At 49.4% G+C, this 22,149-nt stretch overlaps 1 protein-coding gene across 2 annotated transcripts in view; it reads left to right on the top strand.

Annotated features, from left to right (window-relative positions):
* The window catches only part of mpdu1b (mannose-P-dolichol utilization defect 1b), a 160,936-nt gene that overhangs the window by 26,063 nt on the left and 112,724 nt on the right, over nt 1-22,149 (top strand). For both annotated transcript variants that reach the window (XM_063047564.1, XM_063047563.1), the window contains exons 4-5: nt 7,534-7,619; nt 16,899-17,017. In XM_063047564.1, the coding sequence (XP_062903634.1) occupies nt 7,534-7,619; nt 16,899-17,017 (205 nt within the window). The remainder of the gene's footprint in view (nt 1-7,533; nt 7,620-16,898; nt 17,018-22,149) is intronic.

Below are 22,149 nucleotides of genomic sequence, written 5' to 3'. Positions count from 1 at the left end.
TCTTCCCGCCGTTAGAGACATTTACACGACACACTGCATCCATAAAGCAAACAGCATTATGAAGGACCCCACGCACCCCTCATATAAACTCTTCTCCCTCCTGCCATCTGGCAAAAGGCACTGAAGTATTTGGGCTCTCACGACTAGACTATGTAACAGTTTCTTCCCCCAAGTCATCAGACTCCTCAATACCCAGAGCCTGGACTGACACCAACCTACTGCCCTCTGCTGTGCCTATTGTCTCGTTTATTATTTATTGTAATGCCTGCACTGTTTTGTGCACTTTATGCAATCCTGGGTAGGTCTGTAGTCTAGTGTAGTTTTTGTGTTGTTTTTACGTAGTTCAGTGTAGTTTTTGTATTGTTCACGTAGTACCATGGTCCTGAAAAACGTTATCTCGTTTTTACTGTGTACTGTACCAGCAGTTATGGTCGAAATGACAATAAAAAGTGACTTGACTTGACTTGATTTGACTTGATAGGCAAGGTATGCAAGAATATTGTCTTAATGCGGGCAAATGGGATTAATATAGGTGGGCAAAGAGGGCCAGCATGGTGGGCTGAAGGGCCTTTTGTGTGGTGTACAACTTGGGAGAACAATGCAGAATGCAGTGAAACAGAACAACCAACTAAACAAAGCAACAATGGCCAAATGGGTGCCACAGTAGCCCAGTGCTCTTGCAGCTTAAGTGTGGAGTTCAATCCTGGCATCCTTTGTATGTCCTCCCTGTTGAATGCATGGGTTTCCTCTCACAGTCCAAAGGTGTACCGGTTGGTAGGTTAATTGGCCATTGTAAATTGTCATGTAATTAGGCTTGGGTTAAATTTCGGTTTGCTAGCGGTGCGGTTTGAAGGCTGGAGGGCCTAGTCTGTTCTATATCTTAAATAAATAAACAAGCCCCATTCCTCTCCTTACTCCCACCCACCTATCCACAAACACATGCAGTCATCTAATCCCAAAACAGGCTGTCAACCTTCAGTAGACTCGTGCATTCACAAACACTGGGCTTTCGACTTCCCCAGAGGAGTTGCAGAGACTCGCAGGCTCGAAGTTCTGTCCATTAGGCCTCAACTTCTGGAAGGAATAAATCATTTGAATCTGAGCCCTCTGGGTGAAAGAGTTGCCCCTCACGTTCCTAGTAAATCTCTCCCCTCTCACCTTAAACATGTGCTCTCTCATTCTTAATTTCCTAACCCTGTGGAAAAGCAGGGTTGGCGTAATGCTTTACAGCGACAGCTGTAGGATCAGGATTTGACTCCTGCCGCTGTCTGTATGTTCTCTCTGTGACTATGCGGCTGTCCTCCAAGTGTTCTGGTTTCCTCCCACAGTCCGAGTTTCTAGATAAATTGTCCAGTGTTTAGGCTCGTGTTAAAGAGGTGGGTTGCTAGCCAGTATATCTGCTCGGGCTAGAGGGGCCCGTTCTGTGCTGCATCACAATACATAAATAAATCAATCCTAAAGGCGTATGGGTTAGGGTTCGTGAGTTGTGCACATCTTGTGTTGCTACCAGAAGCACGGTGACACTGCGGGCTGCCCCCAGAACAATCCTTGCTGATTTGATTTGACGTAAACAACATATTTTACAGTATGTTCTGATGTACTCCTGACAAATAAAACTAATCCATAAAGACTGCGTGCATTCGCCCTATCTGCTCCGTCCTGCCGAAGGATCTTGGCCCAAAACATCGACTGTTTACTTTTTTCCATAGATGCTGCCTGATTGCAGCATTTTGTGTGTGTTGCTTGGATTTGCAGCATCTGCAGAATCTCCCTTTGTTTTTGCTTTCTGTGCCCTTCGTGGTTTTGTACACTTCTATCTCCAGTGTTTCAAGGAATAAAATCTCTCGATATCGTGGATCCAACTTCTTCGGAATTCCTCTCTAAACTCCCCCTCCCAACCCAATTGATAAAGATAAAGATTCCCATTCCTGTTCTGACATGTCAGCCCATGTTCCTCTTGTGCCAAGATGAGGCCACCCTTAGGATGGAGGAGCAACATCTTATATTCCATCTGGGTAGCCTCCAACTTGATGGCGTGAACATCGATTTCTCCTTCCGGTAAAGAAAATTCCCCCCCTTCCCATTTCTTCTATTCACCACTCTGGCCTTATCATTCCCTCCCCCCACCCAACCTCACCCCTGCCCCACCTCTCCAGCCCTTTATTTTTCCTGTCCACCTGGCTTCACCTATCACCTTTGAGCTACCCTACTTCCCCTCCCCTGCTTTTTTATTCTGGCATCTTCCCCCTTCCTTTCCAGTCCTGATGAAGGGTCTGGGCCTGAAACATCAACCGTTTATTCATGTCCTTAGATGCTGCCTGGCCTGCTGAGTTCCTCCAGCATTTTGTGTGTGTTGCTCAGATATCCAGCATCTGCAGACTTTCTTGTATTAAAGATAAAGATTAGCTTTATTTGTCACATGTACATCGTAATGCTGAAACCTATAGTAAAGCAAAGCAGATCAGCGGCGATGTGCTGGGGCCAGCCCAGTGCTCTCATCTCCAACATAGCATGCTCACAACTTACTAATTGTAACCAGTCTGTATTTTTGGAAACTGGAGCACCCAGAGGAAACCCACACTGTCACAGGGAGAACATACAAACTTCTTACAGGCAGCGCTGGGAATTGAACCCAGTCTTATGGCTGTTGCTGTAAAGTGATTGTGCTAATTGCTACACTACTGTGCTACGTTGTTTGGAGAAGGAAATTCCTCATGGGTTTATTGGTACTGCTCTGACACTCCCTCCTGTACCTTTGGGGCCTCAATCCTGCATTTGCATTAAACTACCCAGAGTCCCAATTCTCTCCTTCTCTTTAAATCACTGGGAAGCTACCTTGATCCTGCATTCACATTAACCTACACTCAGATCCCGCATAGTACTGATTCGTTCAATTCTTTATTGACATATTTTAAAATGACAAAAAATCATTCCAAACAGTACTTAAAACTTCTCAAGAGTGGCAGCCATTACAGTATACATTTAATTAGCCAATGAGAGCACTTTACATACTCTCTGAGCCACTCACAGCCAATGACGTATTAGCTCACGCTGTCTCCCCCATGTATGTAAACTTGCTCCCTCGCCAATTTCTTCCATTTTTTTCCACCCATAGTGTCTGGAAAATGGCCTACAACTTCTTGTGAGGGTAGTACATCTAAGATGTCTAGGAAAAACATTAGCAGGGATGTGAAACTGCAAGCGATACGGCGTTTGGAAGCTGGTGAGCGTCAGGTGGATGTTGGCACTTCTTTGAAATTTGCCGTGTTCATCGACAATGACCCCGACTGGGACCAAGCAATAATACAAAGAGAGGTGTTCCCTACATGATTTCCTGTTGAGGGTGGAAAAAAAATGATCATCCATGATTAAATAGTGGAGCAGACTTAATGGGCCAAATGGCTTAATTCTACTCCTCTGTCTTATGGTCTTGTAAATCTCACTCTATTGACACAATGTTTTATACTTCAACACAAAGATAACAATAAACCATTAACTGTTATTTCAATTGCCATAATCATCGACTTAACATGAATATTTGGAATGTGGAACAATTGGCCTAGCACCCTTCTCGGTGGCGCGGCGGTCGGCCTGGCGCCCTTCCCGGTGGTGCGGCGGCGACCTAAGTGACTATAAGGACATTGTCTCTACTCCCTGTGACTGCGTGGGTTTCCTCTGGGTGTTCCTGTTTCCTCACACATTAGTGGGTTAATTGGTCACATGGGTGTAAGAAAATAGAAGAGTACAGTACAGGAACAGGCTGATCAACCAAACCACTAAAACACATAAACACTCAAACACTGATCCCTCCTACCTACACCATGTCCATATCCCTCACATCCATGTACCAATCCAAACGTCTCTCAGTAGCCTCCACCACCACACCAGCAGTGCATTCCAGGTATCCACGACTCTCTGAGTAAAAACTTACCCCTCACATCCCCCATGAATCTGCCCTTTCTCATGTTCAATGCATGCTGTTTGGTATTAGGCATTTCAATCCTGGGAGACAGATAACTGTCCACTCTATCTATGCCTCTGATAACCTTAAAAACCTCCACCAGATCTCCCTTCAGCCTCTACCACTCCAGACAAAACAGCCCAAGTTTTTCCAGCCTCTCGTCATCGTACTTGCCCTCTAAGCCAGGCAGCATCCTGGTAAACCTCTTCTGCACCTATAGTGCTCTGTCCGCCAGAGAAAGCAGGATCTCCTAGTGGCCACGCATTTTAACTCCACATCCCATTCCCATTCCCATTCTGATAGGTCTGTCCATGGCCGCCTCTACTGTCAAGATGAAGCCACACTCAGGTTGGAGGAACAACACCTTATATTCCGTCTGGGTAGCCTCCAACCTGATGGCATGAACATTGACTTCTCTAACTTCCGTTAATGCCCTACCTCCCCTTCGTACCCCATCTGTTATTTATTTATTATATATATATATATTCTTTTTCTCTCTCTCCTTTTTCTCCCTCTGTCCCTCTCACTATACCCCTTGCCCATCCTCTGGGCTTTTCCCCCCTCCCCCTTTTCCTTCTCCCTAGGCCCCCCGTCCCATGATCCTCTCATAACCCTTTTGCCAATCAACTGTCCAGCTCTTGGCTCCATCCCTCCCCCTCTTGTCTTCTCCTACCTTCTCCTATCATTTTGGATCTCCCCCTCCCCCTCTTACTTTCAAATCTCTTACTAGTCTTCTTTCAGTTAGTCCTGACGAAGGGTCTCGGCCCGAAACATTGACTGTACTTCTTCCTATAGATGCTGCCTGGCCTGCTGCATTCACCAGCAACTTTTATATGTGTTGCTGCACCTATAGTGGGTGAGCAGTGGGGGTATGCAGTACCCTAGATGTGCCCTAACCAGAGTTTTATAACGTTGCCACTGACGGCGTGGGCTTATTATATCATGCTGTGTCTCTAAACAAATAAAAATAACCCTACAGCATTGTATACTGTGGCAGCACCTCCTTTGAATATTCAGTGTATACTGTGCCCATACTGGCAGCTCTTCCTTTGAATATTCGTGCCGAAAGACTCTGAGAACAAACCCCAGACAGCCCTTTTGTTAGTGTTGGGGGATGGCTCCATGGATGCAGGACTAACCAGAAGGTTAAGTGACCAAACAGACCTGTGCATTAAGTGTCAGTGATACACATTTACCAATGTGCTAATGGCAGGAGTGTTCCCTTATTATCTTCCCATAAGTAGTTTCAATGGGACAGAATCTGACTGTCCCATACCCATTCACCAGCCACCAAGTATCAGTTGGAAGTTCAATTTTATTTTATGAGAGCAAGTTCTCATTTAGTTAATCCATCATAATGATATCCATAGTGCCATAACTGCAGAATGATTCTTGGTGCCTTTGTGTGACGAGGAAAATTGCTGGTCACTGAAGGACATAGTCATAGTCATAGTCATACTTTATTGATCCCGGGGGAAATTGGTTTTCGTTACAGTTGCACCATAAATAATAAATAGTAATAAAACCATAAATAGTTAAATAGTAATATGTAAATTATGCCAGAAATAAGTCCAGGACCAGCCTATTGGCTCAGGGTGTCTGACCCTCCAAGGGAGGAGTTGTAAAGTTTGATGGCCACAGGCAGGAATGACTTCCTATGACGCTCAGTGCTGCATCTTGGTGGAATGAGTCTCTGGCTGAATGTACTCCTGTGCCCAACCAGTACATTATGTAGTGAATGGGAGACATTGTCCAAGATGGCATGCAACTTGGACAGCATCCTCTTTTCAGACACCACAGTGAGAGAGTCCAGTTCCATCCCCACAACATCACTGGCCTTACGAATGAGTTTGTTGATTCTGTTGGTGTCTGCCACCCTCAGCCTGCTGCCCCAGCACACAACAGCAAACATGATAGCACTGGCCACCACAGACTCATAGAACATCCTCAGCATCGTCCGGCAGATGTTAAAGGACCTCGGTCTCCTCAGGAAATAGAGATGGCTCTGATCCTTCTTGTAGACAGCCTCAGTGTTCTTTGACCAGTCCAGTTTATTGTCAATTCATATCCCAGGTATTTGTAATCCTCCACCATGTCCACACAAGGACATGATGCGTGTGAACAAGGCTTCCTCACGAACCTTGCTTGGACAGAGTAAACAGACGCTGGCGTGAGCTGACAGTCCTTCGGATCTTCTCCAGAATTATTTGACACCTCTGCTTCCACTCCCTACCCCTTTCCACAGATCCCCCAACTCATCTGAACACAACTGTTTAGAAAGGACTCAAACCTGGATCCTCCGCAAGGCACTAGGGTACAGGGTTTCAAAAATCCCACACCCTCTGCGTTGAGAGAGTTCTGCCATCAGGGCACATTTCCTGATTGAATAGTGGAGCAGTCTCAATGGACTGAATGGCCTGATCAGATTTAATATTACAGGCATATGTTGTGACTTTAGTTGTTTCACATACACTCCCATGTCTTATGGTATGACCCCTCCAACAGAAAGCTGTTTGAAAAGTAAGACGTAGGAGCAGAATTTGACCATTTAGCTCATCAACTCTGCTCCACCATTCAATTAGGCCATTTTCCTGCTTTTGATGCCCTTACTAATCAAGAAACTATCAATCTTTTCTTTAAATAGACCAAATGACTTGGCTTCCACAGCCATCTATGGCAATGATTTCCACAGATTCAGCTTCTTCCCCTCTGCCATCCGATTCCTAAATGGACGTTGAACCTTTGGACACGACCTCACTTTTTAAAAAATATACAGTATTTCTGTTTTTGCATGTTTTTTAATCTATTCAACAAACATAATTGTTTTATTACTTTTTAAAATTTTATTTATTATTTTTTCTCTCTGCTAGATTATGTATTCCATTGAACTGCTGCTAAGTTAACAAATTTCACATCACATGCCGGTGATAAAAAACCTGATTCTGATTCTCTGGCTAAAGAAATTTCTCCTCATTTCTCTCCGTTCTCTCCACCCTTCCTCTCCCCTCCACCCCCCCTCCTCCTCCCTCTCTCTCTCCCCCTCTACCCCCTCTCCCCTCCTCCCTCTCCATCTCCCTCCCTCTCCCTTCCTCCCTTTCCACCTCCCCTTCCACCTCCCCTTCCACCTCCCCTTCCACCTCCCCTTCCACCTTCCCTTCCACCTCCCCTTCCCTCTTCCCCTCCCACCTCCCCTTCCCTCTTCCCCTCCCACTCCACCCCCTCTCCCCTCCTCCCCTCCCCCTCCTCTCCCTCTCCCCTCCCTCTCCATCTCCCTCACTCCCTCTCCCCTCCTCCCTTTACCCCTCCCCCTCCCCTTCCTCCCTCTTTCCCTCCCACTCCACCCCCTCTCCCCTCCTCCCTCTCTCTCCTCCTCCCTCTCTCTCCCTCTCCATCTCCCTACCTCCCTCTTCCCTCTTCCCTCTCCCCCTCCCCTTCCTCCCCCTCTCCTCCACCCCCTCTCCCTCCACCCCCTCTCCCTCTCCTTCCTCTACCTCTCCCCTCCCCCTCCCCTCCTCTCCTTCTCCTTTCTCCTTCCCACTCCTCACTCCTCTCCCCTCCCCTCTCTCACACAGCTCGTGGGGTGAGGCGCTGTTCCTTATGTTACAGACCCTGACAATCGGTTTCCTGATTCAGTACTACACTGGCCGGACATATCAAGGTACTGTTGCTTTGGGGAATCACTTGTCTGTTCTTCTAGTACCCAGGACACCTTCAAGGAGCGGTGTCTCAGAAAGGCAGCGTCCATTATTAAGGACCCCCAGCACCCGTGGCATGCCCTTTTCTCACTGTTACCATCAGGTAGGAGATACAGAAGCCTGAAGGTACACACTCAGTGATTCAGGAACAGCTTCTTCTCCTCTGCCATCCGATTCTTAAATGGACATTGAATCCTTGGATACTACCTCACTTTTTTAATATGCAGTATTTCTGTTTTTTGCACGTTTTTAATCCATTCAATATATGTATACTGTAATCAATTTACTTATTTCATTATTATTACTATTAATTTATTTTCTCTTCTAGATTATGTATTGCATTGAACTGCTGCTGCTAAGTTAACAAATTTCACGTCACATGCTTGTGATAATGAACCGGATTCTGATTCTAGTAGCTTGTCACAGATGATGCTCTGGGACATCACAGGGTCAAGCATCCTGGACTGAGAATTAGGACTAAGTTTATTATCACCGTTTAATCGAACATGAAATGATATTTGCAGCAGCAGCAGCACAGTGCAAAGATATAAAGTTACAAATAAATGTAATGCAAAAAGTGGATAATAGGCAACTCAGCAGGTCAGGCAGCATCTATGGAAAGGAGTAAAGACTTGACATTTTGGGCTGAGACCCTTCATCAAGACTGCCTGACCTGCTGAGTTTGCTCCAGCATTTGGTGTGTTCATGGACTGTTCAGAAATATGATGGCAGATGGGAAGAAGCCCCTTCTTGATGGTAGTAATGAGAAGAGGGCTTGTCCTGGACCGTTGAAGTCCTTAACGATGGATGCCACCTTTGTGAGGCGCCACCCTTTGAAGCTATCCTCGATGGTGGGGAGGTTAGTGCCCTTAGTGAGTTTACAACCCTCTGCAGCCTCTTGCAATCCTGTACATTGGAACCTCCATACCAGGCTGTGATACAAAAAGTAGGAATTTTCTCTTTCGTACATCCGTAGAGGTTTGAGAGCCTTTGGTGACATATCAATCTCTTCAAGCTCCCAATGAAGTAGAGCTGCTGATGTGTCTTTTTCATGTTTATATCAGTTTGTGGACGTTTCAGTACAGTCACGCCCATCTGCTCTCTTTCAGGGTAGGTTGGCCATTAGTACAACACTACTGCAGCACCAGTGACTCACTGCTGCCTATAGAGAGTTTGTATGTTCACCCTGTGGGATTCCTCCGGGTGCTCCAGTTTACTCCTACATCCTAAAGATATAGGTGGTAGTGTTAATAGGTTTGGCTGCTCATTTCACAAACAACAGAAAATCTGCAGATGCTGGAAATCCAAGCAACACACACAAAATGCTGGAGGAGCTCAGCAAATCAGGCAGCATCTGTGGAAAAGTGTACGTCGATGTTTCAGACCGAGACCCTTCAGCAGGTCCTGAGGTGCTGAGTTCCTCCAGCATGTTGTGTGTGACTCACTTCACTGTATATTTTGATATACATGTGACAAATAAAGCTAAGTTTTATCTTTAAAAGTTCCCCTTTTAAAAGGAGATGTGAGAAAGAAAGAGGAGGATGGAGCTGGTGAGGAGGGAGGGAGTGAAGTGAGGAGAATGGAGATAGGGAGGGGAATGAGGAGGATGGAGATGAGGGAGGGGAGTGAGGAGGATGGTGTTGGTGGAGGGAGGAGGTGAGAACAATGGAGATGAGGGAGGGGAGTAAGAAGGATGGAGATGAGGGAGGGAAGGGAGTGAGAGGATGGAGATGAGGGAGGGAGGGAGAGAGCAAGGTGGATAGAGATGAGTGAGGGAGGGGATGAGGATCTAGAGGGAGGAATGGAGGTGAGGATGGAGATGGGGAGAGGGGAGTGAATGCGATGGATATAGGGAGTGAGGAGGATTGAGATGAGGGAGTAGAGTCAGCAGGATGGATATGAGGGAGGGAGGGAGAGAGGCTGAAGATAGGAGAGTGAGGGGAAGTGAGGATGATGGATATGAAGGAGAGGAGTGAGGAGAATGGAGATGACAGAGGGAGGGGACTGAGGAGAATAGAGATGAGGGAGGGAGAGGAGTGAGGAGAATAGAGATGAGGGACAAAGAGGAGTGAGGAGGATGGAGATAGGAAGGCAGGTTGCAGTTGGGTGAGGGAGGGACTGACAGGCGTGAAAGAGGAGGATGGGGTAGGGAGGGATGAGAATGGAGATGGGGAAGGGAGTGGAGAGAAGAGGATTCAGATGGGGAGGGATGGAGGGAAGTGGGAGGTTGGAGTTGAGGGAGTCAAGTGAGAAGATGGAGATGACAAGGAGGGGAGTGAGGTGAATTGAGATAAGGAAGGGGAAGGGAGGAGGGTGGGGGGTGAGGAGGATGGAGATCAGGGAGGAAGGGAAGAGTATGGAAATGAGGGTGAGAGAGGAGTGAGGAGGATGGAGATAGGGAGGGAGGGGAGTGAGGAAAATGGCATTCTCCCTGTAACCCTTACCCCCCCCCCCAACCCCACCGAAGATCAAACTCTGCCTTAAAGGCATCGTGTGACTTGGCCTCCACAGCGGCAATCTGTGGCAATGAATTCCATCAATTCACCATCTTCTGGCTAAAGACATTCCCCCTCATCTCAATTCTAAAGGGACATCTCTCTATTCTGAGGCTGTGCCCTCTGGTCCTATTGGACTCACCTAATGATCATCTCCATGCCCAATCTATCCAGCCAGACCTTTCAGCATTCATTAGATTTTAATGAGATCCTCTTCCTCATCCTGGCATCATTATTGTGAATTCCCTCTGCACCTTCTCCTGGGCCAGCACATCTTTCCTAGGATACAGGGCCCAAAATTGCTTTCAATATTCCACATATTGTCTGACCAACACCTTATAAAGCCTCAGAATTAGAATTATATCCTTGCTTTCATATTTTCTTCCTCTCAAGATGAATACTAAGCAACACACACAAAATGCTGGAGGAACTCAGCAGGCCAGGCAGCATCTTTGGAAAAGAGTAAACAGTCGATGTTTCAGGCCAATACCCTTCACCAGGACTCTTTTCTATAGACGCTGCCTGGCTTGCTGAGTTCCTCCAGCATTTTGCGTGTGTTGCTTGGATTTCCAGCATCTCAAGATTTTCTCTTGTTTGAAAATGAATGTTAATTAGACAATAATTTTATTAATAATAAGATCAATAATCTTTACTACCACCACAGTTTCTAGTGGTTAATGTAATACAGTATTTTATATTGGCAACAATGTCGATCTGGGTTCAATTCCCACTGCTGTAAGGAGTTTATATGTTCTCCCCGTGACCACGTGTGTTTCCTCCAGGTGCTCTGATTTCCTCCCACATTCCAAAAAACATGGGTAGGAAGTTGTGGACATGCTAAGTTGACACCGGAAGTGTGGTGAAACTTGTAGGCTGCTCCCAGCACATCCTCAGGCTGTGTTGGATGTTGATGGAAATAACTTATTTCACTCTGTGTTTTGATGTACATGTGACAAATAATGCTAATCTTTAATTTTTAACGACTCAACCTACAAGTTAACCTTGCATGAATCCTGCATGAGGATTCCAAAGTCCCTTTGCACCTCTGATTTCTAAATTCTCTCCCCATTTAGAAAATATGGATAAAAAACCTTTATCCTTCCTAACATAGTGTATAAATCCCAGCCCTGTGCTGTAATCCATTATCAGACTGGGAAAGGTTAGAACGTGTGAAGCGGGTGGTGTGCAGAAGTCAAGGTCTAAGACCATAAGACATAAAAACAAAATTAGGAGAATTAGGCCATTCAGCCTGTCGATTTATTATCCTTCTCCCTGTGACAGCATTTCTAATCAAGAATCTATCAACTTCTGCAGTTGTCTGTAGCAGAGAATTCTACAACTTCACCACACTCTCGCTAAAGAAATTCCTCCTCATTTCTGTTCTAAAGGGACGTCCTTCTACTCTGTGCATGTGCCTTCTGGTCCTTGACTTTGACTATTGAAAACATCCTCTCTGCAGTCACTTGCTTTTCAATATTCTCTAGGCTTCAGTGAGTTTGCCTTCCACTTCCCCCCACTGCCTGCATTCTTCTGAACTCCAGAGCCATTAATTGCTCCACATTGTTAACCCTTTCATTCCAAGAATATCAGGAAAAGACCAGAGAGGAGGTTCAGGTGGCTTAGATGAAAGAGGAACAATAGACTAGGTCAAAAAATAGGCTACAGAGTAGAGGTCCTCGTCACTGTCACCCAGAATTCAGTAGGGTGAGGGTGTCGGGACCACAGCTGAGACCTGGGCTCAGGATCTATTGCTGGGCTTCAGAGATAGAAATGGAAGAGGGGATGGTGAAAACACAGCGTGGAAAGCTGAGGCCAGAAGAAGGGACAGGGAAACTGAATGAAATGAAATTCCACCAAAATATTGAGATTAGACTGTTGTGAAAAACAGAAAACGTTCAGTAGGTTTGGTTAGTCAGGCGAGCTGTGGAGAGCGTCACCTTTGAAGTGAACTTCCTGTCAGAACTTGTATCGGAATTGGTTTATTATTGCCAGATATACCGTAATACAGTGGAAAAACTTGGCATGCATACAAGTCATGCACACAGATCAGATCAGATCAGATCATTACACAGTGTACTGGGGTAGAACAAGGTAAAACAATGACAATGCAGAATCAAGTGTAACAGCTACAGAGAAAGTGCAGTGCAGCTGAATGATTAAAATACAAAATGATAACAAGGTAGATTGTGAGGCCAAGAGTCCGTCTTGTCGGACAAGAGGTCTGTTCAAGAGTCTGATAGCAGAAGCTCTATTACTTTTTTAACCTCTGCCTGGTTCCCCACAGCCAGAGAAAACAAACCAGGTTTTGAAAATAAACCAGAGTTGGTTTATTAGTGCCACATGTAACGAGATACAGTGGAAAAACTTGTGCCTACTGTTCATAGAGATCAGAGCACTGACTTAGAACAAGGAGAAACAATTTGTCTTATCAGGAATCATGAGACAATCTAGGGCTTTTCTCTTTGGCGTGAAGGAGGGGAGGATGAGAGGTGACTTGATAAACGTGTATGAAACGATAAGAGGCATAGTTTGAGTGAATAGCTAGAGACCTTTTCCAGGGCAGAAATAGAGAAGATGTAATTTTAAGGAGATTGGCAGAAAGTGTGACGGGATGTTTAGCTAGAGAGTTGTGGGTGCGTGGATCACATTGCTAGGGTGGTGGTAGAGGCAAATATATTAGAGACATATAAGGAACTCTCAGAGAGACACAAGGATGATAGAAAAATGGAGCACTATGTGGGAAGGAAGGATTAGATAGATTTTTGAGTCGGTTAAAGGGACGGCACGATATCATGGGCTGGAGGCCTATGCTGTGCCATACTATTCAATGTCCTATGATCTAAAACACTCAGCAGGTCAGGCAGTGTCTGTGGAAAGTTAAACAGAGATAATGTTTCAGGTTGTGGACCTGTGTCAGAAGTGGGAAAGATGGGTAACGTGTTGGGGGAAGAGATGCGGAAGGGAATATCTCTTCAACATCAACTACAACTTCTGACCCCAGTCACAGAAGTTGTCTTTGTTCTGTCATACCTCAACAATTAAAACAAACCTCCCACTGGTTCCTTTACTTGTGGAATTTTCAACATTATAAAGCTCAACTCACCTCCCTCTCTCCCTTGTAGAGATAAGATCTGGATGTCAGCGAGCTGAGAGCTTTGCGTGCTCTTTTTCCCAATGTGGTCTGATCCAGGGATACAGAGACTGGAGCTGTTTGTGATGTTCGCAGTGTGGTCTGACCCAGGGATCGCGACCAGAACTGTGTGTGATGTTCCCAGTGTGGTCTGATCCAGGGATACAGAGACCAGAACTGTGTGTGATGTTCCCAGTGTAGTCTGATGACAGTGGAACAGCAATGGCAAGTGTTTCTGGGAATAGTGCGGAAGGTGCAGGATCAGTTCATTCCAAAGAGGAAGAAAGATCCTAAGGAGAGTAAGGGGAGGCCGCGGCTGACAAGGGAAGTAATGGACAGTATAAAAATAAAAGAGAAGAAGCATAACATGGCAAAGACGAGTGGGAAGCTGGAGGATTGGGAAACTTTTAAAGAGCAACAGAAGGTAACTAAAAAGGCAATACGCGCAGAAAAAATAAGGTACGAAGGTAACCTAGCCAAGAATATAAAGGAGGATAGTAAAAGCTTCTTTAGGTAAGTGAAAAGGAAAAAAATAGTTAAGGCCAAAATTGGGCCCTTGAAGACAGAAGGGGTGAATTTATTATGGGGAACAAGGAAATAGCAGACGAGTTGTACAGGTACTTTGGATCTGTCTTCACTAGGGAAGACACAAACAATCTCCCAGATGTAATAGTGGCCAAAGGACCTAGGGTAATGGATGAATTGAAGGAAATTTATATTAGGCAGGAAATGGTGTTGGATAGGCTGTTGGGTCTGAAGGCCCTGGGACCTGATGGTCTGCATCCCAGGAAAATTAAGGAGGTGGCTTTAGAAATCGTGGACGCATTGGTAATCATTTTCCAACGTTCTATAGACTCAGGATCAGTTCCTGTGGATTGGGGGGTGGCTAATGTTGTCCCTCTCTTCAAGAAGGGAGGAAGTGAGAAAACAGGGAATTATAGACTGGTTAGCCTGACGTCAGTGGTGAGAAAGATGCTGGAGTCAATTATAAAAGATGAAATTATGGCACATCTGGATAGCAGTAACAGGATCGGTCTGAGTCAGCATGGATTTACGAAGGGGAAATCGTGCTTGACTAATCTTCCGGAAGTTTTTGAGGATGTAACTATGAAAATGGACAAGGGAGAGCCAGTGGATGTAGTGTACCTGGACTTTCAGAAAGCCTTTGATAAAGTCCCACATAGGAGATTATTGGGCAAAATTAGGGCACATGGTATTGGGGGTAGAGTACTGATATGGATTGAAAATTGGCTGGCTGACAGAAAACAAAGAGTAGCGATTAATGGGTCCCTTTTGGAATGGCAGGTGGTGACCAGTGGGGTACCGCAGGGTTCAGTGCTGGGACCACAGCTGTTTACAATATATATTAATGATTTAGATGAGGGAATTAAAAGTAACATTAGCAAATTTGCTGATGACACAAAGCTGGGTGGCAGTGTGAAATGTGAGGAGGATGTTATGAGAATGCAGGGTGACTTGGACAGGCTGGGTGAGTGGGCAGATGCATGGCAGATGCAATTTAATGTGGATAAATGTGAGGTTATCCACTTTGGTGGTAAGAACGGGAAGGCAGATTATTATCTAAATAGAGTCAAGTTAGGAAAAGGGGAAGCACAACGAGATCTAGGTGTTCTTGTACATCAGTCACTGAAAGCAAGCATGCAAGTACAGCAGGCAGTGAAGAAAGCTAATGGCGTGCTGGCCTTCATAACAAGGGGAATTGAGTATAAGAGCAAAGAGGTCCTTCTGCAGCTGTACAGGGCCCTGGTGAGACCACACCTGGAGTACTGTGTGCAGTTTTGGTCTCAAATTTGAGGAAGAACATTCTTGCTATTGAGGGAGTGCAGCGTAGGTTCACAAGGTTAATTCCCGGGATGGCAGGGCTGTCATATATCGAAAGATTGGAGCGACTGGGCTTGTATACTCTGGAATTTAGAAGGCTGAGAGGGGATCTTATTGAAATACATAAGGGATTGGACACGCTGAAAGCAGGAAGCATGTTCCCGCTGATGGGTGAGTCCAGAACCAGAGGCCACAGTTTAAGAATAAGGGGTAGGCCATTTAGAATAGAGTTGAGGGAAAACTTTTTCACCCAGAGAGTGGTGGATATATGGAATGCTCTGCCCCAGAAGGCTGTGGAGGCCAAGTCTCTGGATGCTTTCAAGAAAGAGATGGATAGAGCTCTTAAAGATAGCGGAATCAAAGGTTATGGGGATAAGGCAGGAACTGGATACTGATTGTGGATGATCAGCCATGATCACAGTGAATGGCGGTGCTGGCTTGAAGGGCCGAATGGCGTACTCCTGCACCTATTGTCTATTGTCTATTGATCCAGGGATACAGAGACCAGAACTGTGTGATGTTCCAAGTGTAGCCTGATCCAGGGATACAGAGACCAGAACTGTGTGTGATGTTCCCAGTGTGGTCTGATCCAGGGACACAGAGACCAGAACTGTGTGTGATGTTCCCAGTGTAGTCTGATCCAGGGACACAGAGACCAGAACTGTTTGTGATGTTCCCGGTGTGGTCTGATCCAGAGATAGAGACCAGAAGTGTGTGATATTCCCAGTGTGGTCTGACTCAGGGATCGCAACCAGAACTGTGTGTAATATTCCGAGTGTGGTCTGATCCGGGGACACAGAGACCAGAACTGTGTGTGATGTTCGCAGTGTAGTCTGATCCAGGGACACAGAGACCAGAACTGTTTGTGATGTTCCCAGTGTAGCCTGATCCAGAGATACAGAGACCAGAACTGTGTGTGATGTTCCAAGTGTAGCCTGATCCAGGGATACAGAGACCAGAACTGTGTGTGATGTTCCCAGTGTAGTCTGATCGAGGGACACAGAGACCAGAACTGTTTGTGATGTTCCCAGTGTAGTCTGATCCAGGGACACAGAGACCAGAACTGTTTGTGATGTTCCCAGTGTAGTCTGATCCAGGGACACAGAGACCAGAACTGTGTGTGATGTTCCCAGTGTGGTCTGATCCAGAGATAGAGACCAGAAGTGTGTGATATTCTCAGTGTGGTCTGACTCAGGGATCGCAACCAGAACTGTGTGTAATGTTCCGAGTGTGGTCTGTTCCAGGGATACAGAGACCAGAACTGTGTGTGATGTTCCCAGTGTGGTCTGATCCAGGGACACAGAGACCAGAACTGTTTGTGATGTTCCCAGTGTAGTCTGATCCAGAGATAGAGACCAGAAGTGTGTGATATTCCCAGTGTGGTCTGACTCAGGGATCGCAACCAGAACTGTGTGTAATGTTCCGAGTGTGGTCTGATCCAGAGATAGAGACCAGAAGTGTGTGATATTCCCAGTGTGGTCTGACTCAGGGATCGCAACCAGAACTGTGTGTAATGTTCCGAGTGTGGTCTGATCCAGGGATACAGAGACCAGACTACTGACTGGGTTGGGAATGAGAGAGGGGTGGGGTGGTGGTTAACAGTTTGCTGGTTGTTCGGGTCTTTGTAGATATTCTCAGTGACTGTGTGGGGCAACAGCTTGTGTGTTCAAGGTGGGGAGAGAGGGGGTGGTAGTGGACCAAGGGTTTGTGTTGGCCGGGGAGCTGCAGCCTCGGTAAAAGGGTTGTTTGACCTCTCTTTGCTCCCTCTCCAACAGGCACGATATTTTTGTTCATTTACTCCCTTCTGCTCGGGCTCCTGCTGTCATCTGTCATCCCGCTGGTGGCCGTGGCCTTCCTCCAGGCCCTCAACATGCCTGCCGTCATCGTCAGCCGGGTGAGGAACGTGCAGGGTTTGACCCTCCCACAGTACCACCCCTCCCACAGTGTGACTGTCCCTCGGTACCACCACTCCCACAGTGTGACCTTCCCTCAGTACCACCCCTCCCAAAGTGTGACCCTCCCTCGGTACCACCCCTCCCACAGTGTGACCCTCCCTCGGTACCACCCCTCCCACAGTGTGACCCTCCCTCAGTACCACCCCTCCCACAGTGTGACTGTCCCTCGGTACCACCACTCCCACAGTGTGACCCTCCCTCAGTACCACCCATGCCAAAGTGTGACCCTCCCTTGGTACCACCCCTCCCACAGTGTGACCCTCCCTCGGTACCACCCCTCCCACAGTGTGACCCTCCCTCAGTACCACCCCTCCCACAGTGTGACTGTCCCTCGGTACCACCACTCCCACAGTGTGACCCTCCCTCAGTACCACCCCTCCCAAAGTGTGACCCTCCCTCAGTACCACCCTTCCCACAGTGTGACCCTCCCTCAAATCCACCCCACCCACAGTGTGACCCTCCCTCAGTAACACCACTCCCACAGTGTGACCCTCCCTCAGTACCACCCCTCCCACAGTGTGACTCTCTCGGTACCACAACTCCCACAGTGTGACCCTCCCTCAGTACCACCCCTCCCACAGTGTGACCCTCCCTCAAATCCACCCCACCCACAGTGTGACCCTCCCTCAGTACCACCCCTCCCACAGTGTGACCCTCCCTCAGTACCACCCCTCCCACAGTGTGACTCTCTCGGTACCACCACTCCCACAGTGTGACCCTCCCTCAGTACCACCACTCCCACAGTGTGACCCTCCCTCAGATCCACCCCACCCACAGTGTGACCCTCCCTCGGTACCACCCCTCCCACAGTGCGACCCTCCCTCAGTACCACCCCTCCCACAGTGTGACCCTCCCTCAGTACCACTCTTCCCACAGTGTGACCCTCCCTCAGTACCACCCTTCCCACAGTGTGACCCACCCTTAGTGCCACCCCTCCCACAGTGTGACCCTCCCTCAGATCCACCCCACCCACAGTGTGACCCTCCCTCGGTACCAACCCTCCCACAGTGTGACCCTCCCTCAGTACCACCCCTCCCACAGTGTGACCCTCCCTCAAATCCACCCCACCCACAGTGTGACCCTCCCTCAGTACCACCCTTCCCACAGTGTGACCCTCCCTCAGTACCACCCCTCCCACAGTGTGACCCTCCCTCAAATCCACCCCACCCACAGTGTGACCCTCCCTCAGTACCATCCCTCCCACAGTGTGACCCTCCCTCAGTACCACCCCTCCCACAGTGTGACCCTCCCTCAAATCCACCCCACCTACAGTGTGACCCTCCCTCAGTACCACCACTCACACAGTGTGACCCTCCCTCAGTACCACCCTTCCCACAGTGTGACCCTCCCTCAGTACTACCCCTCCCACAGTGTGACCCTCCCTCAGTACCACCCCTCCCAAAGTGTGACCCTCCCTCAGTACCACCCATCCCACAGTGTGACCCTCCCTTAGTGCCACCCCTCCCACAGTGTGACCCTCCCTCAAATCCACCCCACCCACAGTGTGACCCTCCCTCAGTACCACCCCTCACACAGTGTGACCCTCCCTCAGTACCACCCCTCCCACAGTGTGACTCTCTCGGTACCACCACTCCCACAGTGTGACCTTCCCTCAGTACCACCACTCCCACAGTGTGACCCTCCCTCAGTACCACCCCTCCCACAGTGTGACTCTCTCGGTACCACCACTCCCACAGTGTGACCCTCCCTCAGTACCACCCTCCCACAGTGTGACCTTCCCTCAGTACCACCCCTCCCATAGTGTGACTCTCCCTCGGTACCACCACTCCCACAGTGTGAACCTCCCTCAGTACCACCCCTCCCAAAGTGTGACCCTCCCTCGGTACCACCGCTCCTCCCACAGTGTGACCCTCCTTCAGTATTACGCATCCCACAGTGCGACTCTCCCTCGGTACCACCCCTCCCAGAGCGTAACCTTCCCTCGGTAGCACCCCTCCCAGTGTGACCCTCCCTCAGTACCACCCCTCCCACATTGTGACTCTCCCTCGTTACAACCACTCCCATAGTGTGACCCTCGCTCAGTACCACCCCTCCCAAAGTATAACCCTCCCTCGGAACCACCCCTCCAACAGTGTGACCTTCCCTCAGTGCCACCACCCCTCAGTGTGACCCTCCGTCAGTACAACCCCTCCCACAGAGTGATTCTCTCTCGATACCACCCCTCCCACAGTGTGACTCTCCCTCAGTACCACCCCTCCCACAGTGAGACCCTCCCTCAGTACCACCCCTCCCACAGTGTGACCCTCCCTCAGATCCACCCCACCCACAGTGTGACCCTCCCTCAGTACCACTCCTCCCACAGTGTGACTCTCCCTCGGTACCACCCCTCCCACAGTGTGATTTTCTCTTGATACCACCCCTCACACAGTGTGACCTTCCATCAGTACCACTGCTCCCACAGTGTGACTCTCCCTCGGTACCACCCCTCCCACAGTGTGATTTTCTCTTGATACCACCCCTCCCACAGTGTGACCCTCCCTCAGTACCACCCCTCCCACAGTGTGACTCTCCCTCAGTACCACCCCTCCCACAGTGTGATTTTCTCTTGATACCACCCCTCCCACAGTGTGACCCTCCCTCAGTACCACCCCTCCCACAGTGTGACTCTACCTCGGTACCAACCCTCCCCCAGTGGACCCTCGCTCAGTACTACCCCTCCCAGTGTGACCCTCCCTCAGTACCATCCCTCCCACAATGTGACCCTCCCTCATTACCATCCCTCCCACAATTAGCCCTCCCTCAGTACCACCCCTCCCACAGTGTGACCCTCCCTGAGATCCACCCCACCCACAGTGTGACCGTCCCTCAGTACCAGCCCTCCCACAGTGTGACCCTCCCTCAATACCACCACTCCCACAGTGTGACCCTCCCTCAGTACCACCCCTCCCAAAGTGTGACCCTCCCTCGGTACCACCCCTCCCACAGTGTGACTCCCCCTCGGTACCACTTTTCCCACAGTGTGACCCTGCCTCGGTACCACCACTCCCACAGTGTGACCCTCTCTCAGTACCACCCCTCCCACAGTCTGACTCTACTTCAGTACCACCCCTCCCACAGTGTGACTCTCTCGGTACCACCACTCCCACAGTGTGACCCTCCCTCAGTACCACCCTCCCACAGTGTGACCTTCCCTCAGTACCACCCCTCCCATAGTGTGACTCTCCCTCGGTACCACCACTCCCACAGTGTGAACCTCCCTCAGTACCACCCCTCCCAAAGTGTGACCCTCCCTCGGTACCACCGCTCCTCCCACAATGTGACCCTCCTTCAGTATTACGCATCCCACAGTGCGACTCTCCCTCGGTACCACCCCTCCCAGAGCGTAACCTTCCCTCGGTAGCACCCCTCCCAGTGTGACCCTCCCTCAGTACCACCCCTCCCACATTGTGACTCTCCCTCGTTACAACCACTCCCATAGTGTGACCCTCGCTCAGTACCACCCCTCCCAAAGTATAACCCTCCCTCGGAACCACCCCTCCAACAGTGTGACCTTCCCTCAGTGCCACCACCCCTCAGTGTGACCCTCCGTCAGTACAACCCCTCCCACAGAGTGATTCTCCCTCGATACCACCCCTTCCACAGTGTGACTCTCCCTCAGTACCACCCCTCCCACAGTGAGACCCTCCCTCAGTACCACCCCTCCCACAGTGTGACCCTCCCTCAGATCCACCCCACCCACAGTGTGACCCTCCCTCAGTACCACTCCTCCCACAGTGTGACTCTCCCTCGGTACCACCCCTCCCACAGTGTGATTTTCTCTTGATACCACCCCTCTCACAGTGTAACCTTCCATCAGTACCACCGCTCCCACAGTGTGACTCTCCCTCGGTACCACCCCTCCCACAGTGTGATTTTCTCTTGATACCACCCCTCCCACAGTGTGACCCTCCCTCAGTACCACCCCTCCCACAGTGTGACTCTCCCTCGGTACCACCCCTCCCACAGTGTGATTTTCTCTTGATACCACCCCTCCCACAGTGTGACCCTCCCTGAGATCCACCCCACCCACAGTGTGACCGTCCCTCAGTACCAGCCCTCCCACAGTGTGACCCTCCCTCAATACCACCACTCCCACAGTGTGACCCTCCCTCAGTACCACCCCTCCCAAAGTGTGACCCTCCCTCGGTACCACCCCTCCCACGGTGTGACTCCCCCTCGGTACCACTTTTCCCATAGTGTGACCCTGCCTCGGTACCACCACTCCCACAGTGTGACCCTCTCTCAGTACCACCCCTCCCACAGTGTGACTCTACTTCAGTACCAACCCTCCCACAGTGTGACTCTCTCGGTACCACCACTCCCACAGTGTGACCCTCCCTCAGTACCACCCTCCCACAGTGTGACCTTCCCTCAGTACCACCCCTCCCATAGTGTGACTCTCCCTCGGTACCACCACTCCCACAGTGTGAACCTCCCTCAGTACCACCCCTCCCAAAGTGTGACCCTCCCTCGGTACCACCGCTCCTCCCACAGTGTGACCCTCCTTCAGTATTACGCATCCCACAGTGCGACTCTCCCTCGGTACCACCCCTCCCAGAGAGTAACCTTCCCTCGGTAGCACCCCTCCCAGTGTGACCCTCCCTCAGTACCACCCCTCCCACATTGTGACTCTCCCTCGTTACAACCACTCCCATAGTGTGACCCTCGCTCAGTACCACCCCTCCCAAAGTATAACCCTCCCTCGGAACCACCCCTCCAACAGTGTGACCTTCCCTCAGTGCCACCACCCCTCAGTGTGACCCTCCGTCAGTACAACCCCTCCCACAGAGTGACTCTCTCTCGATACCACCCCTCCCACAGTGTGACTCTCCCTCAGTACCACCCCTCCCACAGTGAGACCCTCCCTCAGTACCACCCCTCCCACAGTGTGACCCTCCCTCAGATCCACCCCACCCACAGTGTGACCCTCCCTCAGTACCACTCCTCCCACAGTGTGACTCTCCCTCGGTACCACCCCTCCCACAGTGTGATTTTCTCTTGATACCACCCCTCTCACAGTGTAACCTTCCATCAGTACGACCCCTCCCACAGTGTGACTCTCCCTCGGTAC

This window comes from Mobula hypostoma, chromosome 5 (genome assembly GCF_963921235.1).
Source record: "Mobula hypostoma chromosome 5, sMobHyp1.1, whole genome shotgun sequence".
NCBI classification, from domain to species: Eukaryota; Metazoa; Chordata; class Chondrichthyes; order Myliobatiformes; family Myliobatidae; genus Mobula; species Mobula hypostoma.
Note: the sequence above shows the minus strand (reverse complement) of the source record. Positions and strands in the feature narration are given on the sequence as shown.